This window comes from Lactuca saligna, chromosome 2, assembly GCF_052625555.1.
Source record: "Lactuca saligna cultivar CGN05327 chromosome 2, ASM5262555v1, whole genome shotgun sequence".
Taxonomy (NCBI): Eukaryota; Viridiplantae; Streptophyta; class Magnoliopsida; order Asterales; family Asteraceae; genus Lactuca; species Lactuca saligna.
This window is the reverse complement of record NC_136418.1, coordinates 154,161,189-154,174,505: the sequence shown is the minus strand read 5'-3', so window position 1 is coordinate 154,174,505 and position 13,317 is coordinate 154,161,189. Positions and strand designations below refer to the sequence as shown.

Below are 13,317 nucleotides of genomic sequence, written 5' to 3'. Positions count from 1 at the left end.
GATGAACGTGTAAATACTGTAGAAACAAGATACAACTGGCAACATGTAGTGATTTTTCAACAGATGTAACAGAAGCTACGAATCTCACATTTTATCCAAAATCGTACATATTGAAAATGAAGAGCATATCCCATGCTTCATCACTAAAATAATACAATCATAAAACTACATAAATGATGTAAATTGTTTTTATATGTAACACAGAATATGAGACCGTAATAATCGTCTATCCATTTTACATCTTCATAGAATAAAATATCTTTTTTTTTTTTTTTTTTTTAGTTTTGTTTGATTAATAATCAGTCTAAATCATAACCAATTTTAGTTTTTTGCTTTATTTTCACTAATAATCAAACTCGCGTCAAATTTTCTTTAAAATCAATGCAACAAATCTAATTCACCTTCTATCATATTTGGCATCCTACAAAAGAAGTAGTCTTCAGAGGTAACAATATTGTAAATGAAGAGAGAATACGATATGTAAATCAATTGTTGAGGCCAAAGCCAAATAAATGTAAGATTACATAAATATGTATTCGAACATCAACAGTTGGTAGTAAGTAAGCTCTGTACAAAAGACCAGAAGAGCTTCCTATTTCTCAGGGAAAAAAAAACAAAAACCCTTCTTTTAATCTCTGCCTCCAAATAATAATTCTTGCAATACATAGGGAAAAGAAAAAAGAACTACAATAAAATCCTCTATTGGGGACATAAATGTTACAAAAAAAGAAAGAAAAAAAAAAAAAGCTTACTTTGTGTAGCAAGCAAGCAGCACAACAAAAATAGAGAAGCAATTAGATGATGATGACAGAGAGACAGATCTCATGAAATCTCCAAGCCTATTTACACAAACTCATGGCTTATAACTTTAAGTCATATCCAATTGTTTGTAGTTTGTAACTGTATCAACTTCACAAGCCACTTGTTAAGTTACCTTACTTACCTTACCCCAACCCATTTCAGCTTTACTTTTTTTTTTTTACCATCAAGATTCTACAAGAAAGAAAATGTTTTAAAATTGGTTGGTGGATGAAGGGTATTTTAGACATTGTATAAATTAAGATGTGTACCTGAAGTTGCTAATGCTAAGAATCTGTGAAAGCGTTGTAGTCTTGTGAAGGCAATGGCATGACGAGAAGTTGATGGGACGTTTCTTCTTTTTCTTCTTTCTCGGAAGAAGAAATCTTCTGTATCGAGGACATAGGAGATCTGCCAGCACTCAACTGATTAGAAATCAGATAAACTTCATCAAATAATTATTATTTATTTTACTCAAAAACTCATTCGCTTTTATTTAATGTTGGAAACCAAAATCTGGATTAGCAGAGGAACATACTTTATTTTTACCCACAATAGCAATTTACTTGTATTTTTCTACGAATTGAAACCAAATGTTTAACTGTGGTGTAAACATTTGGTTTCGATTTGATTTTTGGGTGGAAATATTAACTTATTAAGGTGGTGTCCGAAGCAAATAATAATTTAAAAATAAAATGTTATACATAAAAATTAATATTAAACTGCATATGGAAACCATGTTAATGGAACAAAAAGAAAATGCAATGTCAGCAACTTTTTAAAAGTATTAAAAAAAAAGGTTTAAATGATAACCTATCAAACAAGTTATAAATTGCCTAAGTTGGTAGAAAAACGCAAGTAGGTTGCCTAATTTGGTAAAGTATATGGCTATTTGACGCAATACTAAAAACATGAAAAATCAAGATTTTAAAAAAAAAGTTATATGATTCACAACGAATCACACATACTACAGTCGAATTCCTGAAAACAGTAAATCAAATTGCATTAGAAAATAAAGAATTTGCCTGACTTGCAGTTTTATGGGCAAATCACCATACATTTATGAGCTGAATCATATACTGAACCTGAAGAATTACATAAAATCTATTCCATAAAATCTATTCGTGATTTGCTACCTTACTTTTTTGTGAAGGGATATTTAAAGCTCATTAATCCAAACTGATTAGAAGCCACAAAAATAGAAAGGTATTTCTGTTTTGATGCTATTTATTTAGGTTGTTACAAATGAAACTAACATAAATGTGGCAAGCCGGAATAATTTGGTGGAATCTTAAATACCTTGCCGTTTTCTTTCGATAATTATGCAATTATTAAACAACAAATATATAACATGTAGCCAAATTTTGCTTTATTAAATGCAAAACCTAAGAGTTCATACGTGTGATACACGCACACGACACATATTCCCATAATTACTCAGTACTCACACAGGCCACGTGAGTTCACCTATTGATGTTCACTTCTATTTCAGACTATTTTAGGATTCTACAATGTTTATTTATGTCACTTAGAATGTCCCAACAAGGTTGAGAGAACATTTATAGTTGTTGTGGCTGTATCTAAACTATTTTACAAGAATTTGAAATGAATTAATGTATTTTTCTTTGTTAAAGTCTCAAATTGTTGCCTTATGAGTATTTGATTGAGAATTTATATCATCATTGCCACATTAAAACTTTTACGTAATTTTGACGCCACAAGTTAATATTTTTTTAGATAATACTTTCTTTGTTTCTTAATTATTTAGGATCACCGTATGATTTAGCTTTTAAAATATCGATATTCATAGGATATGATGGTCCATTCTTGAGTTCTATTAATATCAAAAGATTACATGACCTTAACATGAAAGTGGATTATAATTAAGGACTTAAAAGCAAGACATTGAAGTACGAAAGCGAAAAAAGGGAATGTAATCTTATTCTCCTATTGAAACTTACGGTGGTGGGTATCAGACAATTAGTAGCAATTTTGACCAATTTAGGTAAAAAAAGGTCATTTTAGATTATGTAACGTCTCCAATGGGTAAAACAGATAAAAAAAGATGCTTACCCAAAAATGCAACTAGTCAATGTCACTCAAAATGTATTAAAATGATAATAAACCTCACAAAGCTTATTAGTAGTATTATAATAGTACAGATTTTGTAATCGCTATTAATACACAACTAATTATAAAATTACAAAAAATATAAAAGAAAGTGTCGATGGTCCAACGAAGACAATGAACCACCACGTGTGACATTGCACCACATTCACATGGCTAGAACCATGTAACTTTTAGAAGGAGACTCATCCATCATAAGATTGATCCGGATGTGTCTTTAGATGGAAATATGAGGCATTCTCCTTATTAGGTGAAGATTAGCACAAAAATAGACTAGCCTACTAAATCTTGTAAAAAAATTGGAGCTAAAGCATTGATAGTGAGTCATCAAAAGCAACCTTACTACTATTCCACTTTCCTTTCATGGTGTAAACGTATATTCGATTTTTCAATGACCATAAAGGAGATGTGGCAAACAATTCCACACCACGAGGCAAAAGGAAAATGAGAGGCTAAGCTTCAAGGTTACTTTTGGGGACAAATGATAATGAAGCATATGTTGTGCGTATTTAGTTCTCCTTTTCCATGATAATTTTGAATGATAATCAAGAACGATATTGTAGACGCCAAATTACTTTGAGCTTAATTAACTTATGAGTTGACTCGTCTTTTGTTTGTGTTTCCGGTATCTAAAATACTTTTTAGGGCAATATACATATCATAAAGTCACTATATTTTTATCATTTTTGAAGTTTAACCACTATTAACCAAAACTTTCCATAAACACAACCCAAGGTTGACGATTTTTTCTATGTCAACCACTATGACCTTTAGTAAGTTGAAGTGATCAAAATAGAAAGAAAAAACAAAATTAAGTGGCTTTAGTGGAAAAAGTTGTCAAAGTTGAGTGGTTAAAACATCCCAATAAAGCCACCCAACCTTGACAAAACTTTCTAGGTCTATCATTTGACCGCCTATAGCATGTTAAAGCGGTCACAACAGAAAATGTTGTCAAACTTGGGTGGCCTTATCGAAAAGTTTTATCATAAGTGTTAAACCACACAATGACCAAAATATAATGGCTTTTATGCATATTGCCCATTGGTTTATTAATTATTTCACTAATGTTGTAAAGTTTCCAACTAGGAACTAGGTGCCCTACTAGTTGGCACCTAAGCGCTTAATCCCCGCTTAGGAAATTAGTGAAGTTGTAAGAGCTCATATAGAAACATTTTGAGGAAGAACTCGAGACCGAAAGTGGAGAAAAAGTGGATGATGTTGAATATGAATAAGATGAAGTCCATATCATGGAAGAATATGGAGAAGGTCACTTTAATACTAATTTATAGAATTTGTAGTTTCCAAAGGGAAGAAGAGTTTTTTTTTTCTTTTCTTCGTTATTCTCGCTCTAATTTGCGTATTCTATACTTTTGCTAGATATTTGTGTTTTTATCCACCGACATGAATGACAAGCACTTGCATTTGGCAAGTATCTTCCAAAATTGGAAATGTAGCATGAAGAAACTTTCTATTAGAAAGGCATTTTTTCCTTCATAGACTGAGAAAACCATTAGCAAGTAGGGTACCTCGCTAGTGTCCAACTGTTCTATGAGGACCCTTCAACGACAAAAGTTTCTAGGGCAAGCTACTATTTGAACATGTTGAAAACTTATTATGGTCATAAAGACTTAAACCAATTGTTCTAACACTTGAACATATCTTATTTTGAGCTTGTTATTTACTTTTTCCGCTACGATATTGGTCATATTTGACTTCCCTAAAACTAATTGCTTTACAACTTAGGTAATCCAACTAGCCCCCATTGAACGCCTAGACGGACTAGTTGCTAGTCTACAAAGTAACGATTTTGCAACACTGTCTTTCACTAATGGTATATATTTTGTTTTTGGTCATGATTAAACTCACAACTATACACAAGTTGCTATAGATAGGAAGACCACGTTACATATCTTCTCGATAGCACAAAACAAGAGAGAAATCCTCATTTCATCTTATTTCAAGCAGTTATCTTAAAGTTTTCCGGTTCATTGCTTAGAGTAACTTACTACTTGTAGTTAAGTAATCAATTCAAGACTAATCTCTTGATAACGTATCATTCCTTGTAGAGACAAACCTTATCGTTGCTAAAAGGTGAAATATTTATTCTATAGAATTCCACTCTTGACATGGGATTGACACATAATCAATAACTACGACAATAATAAAGTCAAAAGGCATTATTATGATCTTTCTAGACAAAAGGTTTTGAAGCAACAATGAAAGGAAATATGGTTTTCAGATCGCCAAAGATCTAATTGTCAAATTATCCCAAAAGAAAAACAGGGTTTAAGAACAAGGCAACAACGGAATTAGATAGAAATTGTTCATTTCACCACCAAAAGACCAGTGGCTTTATTAGATCATATAATATTTTTGGAACCACACTAGAGAAAAAATCTCATTTTTGTGTCTAGAATAAGTATCATTTATTTGAGGTGTTCAAGATGGGATTGGTGACACATTCTCAACTCTGCAACAACAAATAGATAGAAGACATTTTTATAGAGGTGCACATGTGCAGTTTAATCATATGCAAAATAAATTGCATAATACTAATAAAATCGCATTCAACAATACCACGGAAGATAATAATTACCTTTGATGAGCTGCAAGACATCTTATACTCCAAACCATTCACCACATGTACGCCTTCCATGGCAGCTGACATAGCAGAAGATTCATCCATGCCTGAGAATTGGCGTTTATTTCTGCACGTAATTAGGAAACAAAATAAATATTAACATAAATATATACTCATTTACTCAGTATTAATATTTATTAGTTATTACCTCTGCAACATAATACCAGATTCCTTTTTTCCAGGCACAACAGAAAGAAAATCATTGTGAAGATAAGCTGAAAAATTAGGATCCACAGAAACCGCAACCACTTCAGTCTTTTCATTCCCAACATCCATCAGCTGAATGGTTAAGCAAGATGGGCCAGATGACTGCAAAAAACATAAGGAAAAAAATAAATAAACCAGAGTTCTTATATATATGCCAAAAAAATGGGGGAAATAATAAAATGGCAAACTTACACATTGAAATCGGTATATGTTCTCCTCATGAAGGAGGACATGTGCATTTTCAAAGTATACAGAATCAAGAAATTTCTCAGGCTTCCGAGATCTTTCATACTCGTATAACTGAAGAAGTTTCATGTCCACCTCATCACCTGCAACATTTTGAAGCTGAATCCAAAAAGGAGTGATTACCAATTAGAAACTTAGTGCGATAGCAATGATTAATGTGTGTAAAACAAAAAGTGGGTGCATGCCTGTTTAACAAGCTTGTAAATTAGCTTCTCCAATGTAAATAACACATAAGATTGATTTCCAATAATCGCCCGACAATCATCTTCAAATTTTGCATTGTCAGATGTTCCATCGAGCAGACTGTATAGAGCACTCATGAATCTGAAAAGTAGAATTATAGACTAGTGAGTATATATACTTGTCATGAAATTGAGGGTGTTGTACACGATGGAATGGAATCACAAAGGAATGGAATGGGTTACAGGTAAGGTAATAGAATGGATCATTACATATTTACATTCCATTATTACAATGCTCCATTCCATTCCCTCTTCAATTACAGCATATCAAACACAACCTAAGATGAAGAACTGATTGAATTACCTGGAGTACAAATCAGGTGGGGGGGTGTCCTTAGTAGCTCTCCACTTTGTTTCAGCAGATATCGAATTAAGTTTAGCTGACAATAATCTATCATATAAAACCTGAAAATATCAAACACAGACAACAAATCACTTGACAGATTCAGAAGGTCAAAGGCAAGGGTAAAATGGTAAATAAGAAAACTGTATTCTTACTTGATGGAGCCTGAAAAGTACATAAAAGTTCTCATTGCCATAAAAGACATTACAATCTTTTTTCCCACCATTATGCAAAGGAGCAGCCACACGTTTTGCCAATGGTTTTGCAGTGACCAAATAATGTTCTGAAGATTGCAATGATGAAGTCCCATTTTCATCCTCTATCCCTTCAGCCTCTCCTTCACTTTCTGCTTTCCCATCAACATCATCATGATCTCCATCTTCTTCATTCTCTTCCCTTGAACATTCATCAGCAGCTGACTCACTGCCTGACACATCACCACCTTCCGGAACATTCTCACTGTCCTCATCATATACAGCAAAGTCAGCATCATCAAACTCACCATTCGGTGACAACTCTCCCTCTTCTTTCTCAAATTTAGAAGGTTCATCATATTTCAGAACATTGGGTGCTTTAGTAAAACCTCCATTTGCCACTGTTTCATCGATGTTCGACTTTGTTTGACCATCTTCATGAATGTTATTTGGTTTTGAAAGAGTTGGATCGCGTCCTTGGATATCTTTTTCACCAACATTCTTCACCTCTTTCTCTACTCTCAATCCATCTTCTTTGGTCAAAGCACCTCCATTGACCAAGGTGTTCTTACTTGAATCTACTCTTTTTGGCGAAATTACATCATCGCCATTGGGAGTTTGCTTTCCTTGCTTGATGTTAAGGTTACCTGTGCCACTATCAGCACCTGGACTTCCATCACTATCGCCAGCTGTACCTTCATTTTTGGCAGATGTCTCAACATCTTCAACATTATCAGGGCGAGAAGGAACACCAAGCATTGGCTCCAAGAATGTGGTCCAAAGTTTCAATACTTTGTTCAGCTGTTCCTTGGTTGTACAAATCTCTTCACATGAATATTTAATAAGTTTAAATAAATCTTCATGAATATCCTTGTCATTAAACTGAAACTCAAGATTTGGGACAACAGAGTGCCGATTTCCAGCTGCAATACTAAGAAGGACATCATCGTCTTTCTGGCTCTTTTCCTTTATTTCTTTAATCTCACCCACTAAGCCTGGTCATCAATAAAATAAAAGGCATTTTAGTTTGTAATATGAAAAAGGGTAAATTGCATTTTTGGTCCCTAAGTATAGCTGATTTTTGCAATTTTTGTCCAAAAATAGTCATTTACTTGGAACAAGGACCAAAAATGTTACAGAAACCTTACATTAGAACCATTAAACACAAAAGAAAGTTTTTTTACGACCAAAATTGAAAAAACCAGCTACACACAGGGACCAAATATGTAAATTTCTCTATTATAAATGACTTACATTTGGCGTTCAAATTCTTTGAATCTTGTTGCTTGAAATAGAAGCTACGGTGATCAAGTGATTTGTAATGGTTCTTTGAATAAATATCAGCCCAAACTTTGTTAAAATCAGAACGACACTTTGTCCACTCCTCTTGTTTCTGTTTCATGCGAATCAATACAACAGGCAATGCAACAGGAAGGTTTTTACGCAGTGTATCCATCACATCAAGACCATGATCCCCATACAGACGTTCAATGCATCGTAAATTCAGAACTACAAAAGAAATAACAAATAATCCGACAATTAACACCAAAATACAAACTAAAATGCATGTTGCTTATATATAACATGTCAAATAATCACCTGAGAAGTGGTCTTCCATACGGATGGGTGCATCTGAACCAATCGAACGGTCATTAATTCCATTTAGTAATTCTTCAGCACGCTTAATAGTTGAACTCACAGACTCCAACAACATGTCCAGCTCAAACCTATAAGCATCATTGAAAACAAGTTACTTACTTCATCATTTGATGTGTGTGTGTATATATATATATATATATATATATATATATATATATATATATATATATATATATATATTTGTTTTAGGGAAAATATTGTATTGTATATTTGTATTTGTACCTGTCATCTTCACATCTAAAGAGGCTTTCTTCATATTGGTTTCTACGCATATGTTTAAATGAGTAATCCTCACTACCAGATGTCACAGACACCCATAGATCATTCAGTACTTGAGTACCAAGTTCTGATCTTTGGCTTACTGATGGAATCGGATACTATAAAACACGAAATACAAAATATAAACTGTCAAACCATGAAAAAGAAAAAAGAAAAATATTTATCAGACTTACATCATCAGGAAGAAGTCTGTAGCTAGGAGTGCAACGCTGACAATTAGAAAGGTCAAGCTCTTGAATAGATTTCCCCCAATACTTCTCTTTGTATCTGTCTTTCTCTTTATTAGCATCAATGTCACGCCTATGTTCCCTTTCTTTCTCATCTGTCCTTGTTGACTTAGAAACATTCCATAAAGCTTCTGTAAAATTACAAGGCAAACAAGAATAGAGCTCAGAGACATGATTTAACAACCTAACAGCATGTGAAATGATAACAGAATTTCACACCAAGTGGAAGATTAATTAACTTTTGGGCAAATTGTGGAAAATAGCAATGTACTTTATTTTTTATCCATAATAGCAATGTATTTACATTTCGTTACAGATACTAGCAATATATAACTTGAAATTTATAAAATGTTAACAAGTTTCATGTTGCATGTTGCTATTATTGACATGGTATGGAATTGCATTTACATTGCTAGTATGTGTATATAATAATGTAAGCACTTTGCTATTATGGGTAAAATTTAAAGTACATTTTACAAGTTTCAGGTTACATGGGGTTATTATCGGAAAAGAATGTATGTGTGTTTCTAGTATAGGTAAAATATGTAAGCAAATTGTTATTATGGAAAAAAAATGAAGTACAATGTCTATATTGGTGAAAAAGAGTAAAGTATGTTGCTATTTCCTGCAATTTTCCCTTAAACTTGTATGTTAAAAGATGTGTATACAAACAGAACAAAAACAAGTAGTCACACATACTTTTATCCATAACACCAGCAAGGAACTCATCTGCAAACAAGATACATTAGTAACAATACAAAAGGAATTCTCAAAAGAGTAAAACAAAAAATACGTAATCTAAAAGCCACCTATGTTTTCACAACGTTCCAAAAATGCACCAAATCCTTCCATAAGATCTGTATGCTTCCCAAGTAAATCCGAAACCTGATAAAGAAAATCAAAGACATCAAATTTAACAGCATACACTGTCTGATTCGAAGAACAAAAAAAAGACTTCTTCTGGAGCACTGTATTTTTTTTCATGTAATGCCAAAGAAAAAGACAACTGGATATAAAATATATACCAAGCTCTGTAATTCCTTCCTGGTAATTATTTCTGTACTGTATATATGAAGGCATTTCAAGAATGCTTGATAATCATCTGGATTGCGTAATCTACTCTTCACATTCTCACAGAAAGTAAATTCTTGGCTATACATACCTATAATTAACAAACAACAAACTGTTAAAACACTTTAAAAAAAACATAATATGAAAAAAGCATCTACTACTCACTTTTGAGGGCATCTTTATCATCATATGGAGCTGAACCTGAATGTACTCCAAAATCTTCCACTTTACGTGCAGATTTCCGTTTAATGTCCCTATCCCTGTTGTTATCAAGATCAGGATCATCACTATTTCTCCTCTCCCTGTTGTCCTTCTTCCTCTGATCCTTGTGAAGCTTCATCATTGATTTATCATCCATATCAGGACAATCAACACTTGTGTCCCTTTCAGCATGTGGACCATTGACCCTATCTCTCCTCCCTCGTTGCTAATCAACAATAACAAAATCAACCCCTTTGAAAATCAAGAAAAATACATATGAAAATGTTGAAAAGTTACTACCTTGTCCATCTGTGCCAGTCTTAGTGGGACCCCACCTGAGGTCCGATCATATGCATGCCTCCCTAACGAAGCTTGATGTGCAGATGCAGCAGCAGAAGCATCCGGTAAAAATCTTGTGAATTCTTCAAGAAGATCCGGATGATCATCAAAAAGTGAGGCTACCTGCGTAAATTACAAACTGTCACCAAAGGGTAGGATGATTATTGATTTTATTTAAAAAAGTAAAAATAAAGAAGTTTACCTCATGATAGACTTCGTTGATACCCTTGTGCTCTTTTCTATACATGTTCAAGATGTCAAGAAATGATTTGTAAACATGATCATCATTTTGAAAACGTTTCTGCACACAAAGGGTAGGATAGTCATATTCAAAAACTCAAAATATGGCAATGCTGATCATGGTCTATACCTTTATTTTGTTTACAAAGCTTATAGCTTCTTCAAACTCCACTGTTCTCTTTGGTGGGACCTCATCCTCCTCGATAACAGTAATTTCATAACCCTTGGGCAAGAAGGTGTTAAATCCAAAAATTAAATTATTGTGACCTCTAAATAAATCTTTCACCCTTGCTATGACACCAGTAGTATCAATTCTGCATCAAAGAAACAATTCTCAATTAGGCAGAGTCAATGTTGTATAATGATATACTTTCAATAGAAAATTATGTACCTTTGAGCTTTAAAATCTTTCATCACATCAAGAAACATGTCATATTTCTCTCTCTGATCTTGAAACATGTCTTTGACCTCCTTTAAATAAGTCAATGCATCATTGGTTGTGAGTTTTTGTGCACTGCTAGCACCTCCCCCACCCCCACCCCCACCCCCACCACCACCACCACCACCACCACCTCCTCCTCCTCCTCCTCCTCCTCCTACACTAGCACCTGCCCCTTCACTTCCTCCTCCTCCCGGGACTTGTGGTTGGCCATATCTTCAATATAAAAAGAAAAGTGTAAAAAATAAAATTTTAAATTTGTGATTAACAGTATGATGAATAACAAAGATAAGTTTAAATGGCATATGCAAACAGTTCTAAGATCGGCTAATAAATCTTGTGTAATTTCCCACAGTTTGCTTCATGTCGTGTGATGTAACACCCTGTGGAACTTTTTGGTTTTAATTTCACTTACTTAGAAAGATTTCATTTCATGCACCCATCGAAAGAGTCAACTGAAGAATAATAAATAGTAATAAATTTATTGATATTTTCAATTGACTTTTTCCTTTTTCTCATTTTGGTGTTCTGATAGAGGCATTTCTGCCACAACGATATCAACCACCAAACCCTAAAAGGCTAGAAACAAAAATCTACACGGTCTGATAAAGTTGAGAATTAGAGACTTCGCCCATAAATTAAATGTAAAAAAAAAAATAAAAAAAATAAAAAAAAAAAAAAGGAGAAATGAAGAACATAGCCTAATAAAAAGATCAATAGTAGATGCGATTTTGAACACCAATTCATTTAAATCGTACAATTCCCTTTTCAAAAAAGCATGTTACATCGACTAAATCCAGCAGTTTCAAAACTAAACCCTATAAAAGTTTAAGCAAATCCTACGTCACAAACAATTATGAAAAAAAAAAATTGCTTGAAACAGACACACAAAAAAAAAGATTATCCCTACATCAAATCACCGCAACACATAAAAAGGACTCGTAATCAGAGCATGAATGAGCACCAAAACCACAAAATTAAAGCAATTTGAAAACATGAACTTACGATTCCCCTCGGGAAGAACCAAATGGCCTCTTAAATTGAGAGCTACCATATCCATCATCCCGTAATCGTTTCATCCCTGCAGATAATGACCGGATAACAAGCTTTGTTAAGGATAAACGTAAATCAGAGACAAATTGCAGTAAATCTACTTGATAAATTATGAATGAGAGAAAAAGGCAAACCTGTGAAGTAACCCTCAGGGAAAAAATTGGGGCAGATCTAAGCACCCAACAAAATGAAACAACTTCAATCACCTTTGGATCGAAGTTTTGAAAACAATGATTACTTGTTTGTAGCAAAACCAAACGAGGTTGGAGAAGAGGAAATAAGCGGTGAAACAGAAAAGAGGTGAAGAAATTTTTGTATTGTGCGGAGTGATAGATAATCTAAATTCCGTGACACTATTTATATTAAAGTAAAATCGGAAATGCAGGGAGATTGTCTTCAAAAAAAACTTTTGGGAGGGCAAACACTTGGGCTTTCTTTCTATTTCAAAACCAACCAAACACTTTCCTTTCTACTCTTGGGCTTTACCAGTTGATTCTTTTCTCAAACCACTGGTAACTGGATCATAAATGTGTGCTGTTCTTCTTCTTCTCATGATAACCCATTTTTTTTTTTAATATTTATTACAAATAGTCATACTTACTTGCTTTGTGAAAAGACTTTTTGCTAATCCGAAACCATGACCTTCTACAAATTCCATTTTGTCATTTTACAAAATGATTAGACGTTCTCAAGATAAATGTTCAAAAGATTATGGTTTTTTTTATCTTATTTGAATAAAAGTGAGTTATTTAATTGTATAATTTATACTTGATTATTTAGTTCGAATATTCAGATTTTTGGATGAATTTTTAGCAAAACAAAATTATAATTTTGAATTTCGGATTGATTATGATTTATAAAATTATATTTGAATAGTAAAAAAAAACAAATAAGAGTTCATTATAAATATAGGGAATGGTTATATGAAAAAAAAAATAACTAAAATACATAAAAAAATACATAGAGATCACTAATCTTTTTTTGACTTTATATTCTTAAAAATCGCAGCTT

At 33.2% G+C, this 13,317-nt stretch overlaps 1 protein-coding gene across 2 annotated transcripts; it reads right to left on the bottom strand.

Annotated features, from left to right (window-relative positions):
- Positions 1-461: 461 nt before the first annotated feature.
- LOC145032207 (paired amphipathic helix protein Sin3-like 2) lies at positions 462-12,641 on the bottom strand. 2 transcript variants are annotated; one of them, XM_078980943.1, is made up of 22 exons: positions 12,441-12,641; positions 12,259-12,334; positions 11,206-11,469; positions 10,945-11,128; positions 10,777-10,875; positions 10,536-10,697; positions 10,200-10,461; positions 9,989-10,125; positions 9,773-9,848; positions 9,663-9,692; positions 8,910-9,094; positions 8,680-8,834; positions 8,398-8,525; positions 8,053-8,307; positions 6,760-7,793; positions 6,566-6,666; positions 6,205-6,343; positions 5,966-6,118; positions 5,715-5,875; positions 5,522-5,633; positions 1,071-1,223; positions 462-993 (listed from the first exon to the last, which is right to left on the bottom strand). In XM_078980943.1, exons 2-21 carry the CDS (start codon positions 12,330-12,332, stop codon positions 1,086-1,088), a joined length of 3,849 nt encoding a protein of 1,282 aa, XP_078837069.1. In that variant the 5' UTR covers positions 12,333-12,334; positions 12,441-12,641; the 3' UTR covers positions 462-993; positions 1,071-1,085. The 2 variants fall into 2 exon arrangements, with proteins under 2 accessions (XP_078837069.1, XP_078837068.1); XM_078980942.1 differs by having other exon boundaries at positions 1,071-1,209.
- Between the last annotated feature and the right edge of the window lie 676 nt (positions 12,642-13,317).

Excerpts from the sequence above, each read along its gene's own strand:
- LOC145032207 (XM_078980942.1), bottom strand. The coding sequence starts at position 12,332 with ATGAAACGATTACGGGATGATGGATATGGTAGCTCTCAATTTAAGAGG. Across the intron at positions 11,470-12,258 it reads GGTTCTTCCCGAGGGGAATC|ATATGGCCAACCACAAGTCC; the intron begins GTAAGTTCATGT and ends TTTATATTGAAG. Across the intron at positions 7,794-8,052 it reads AAAGAATTTGAACGCCAAAT|GCTTAGTGGGTGAGATTAAA; the intron begins GTAAGTCATTTA and ends ATTGATGACCAG.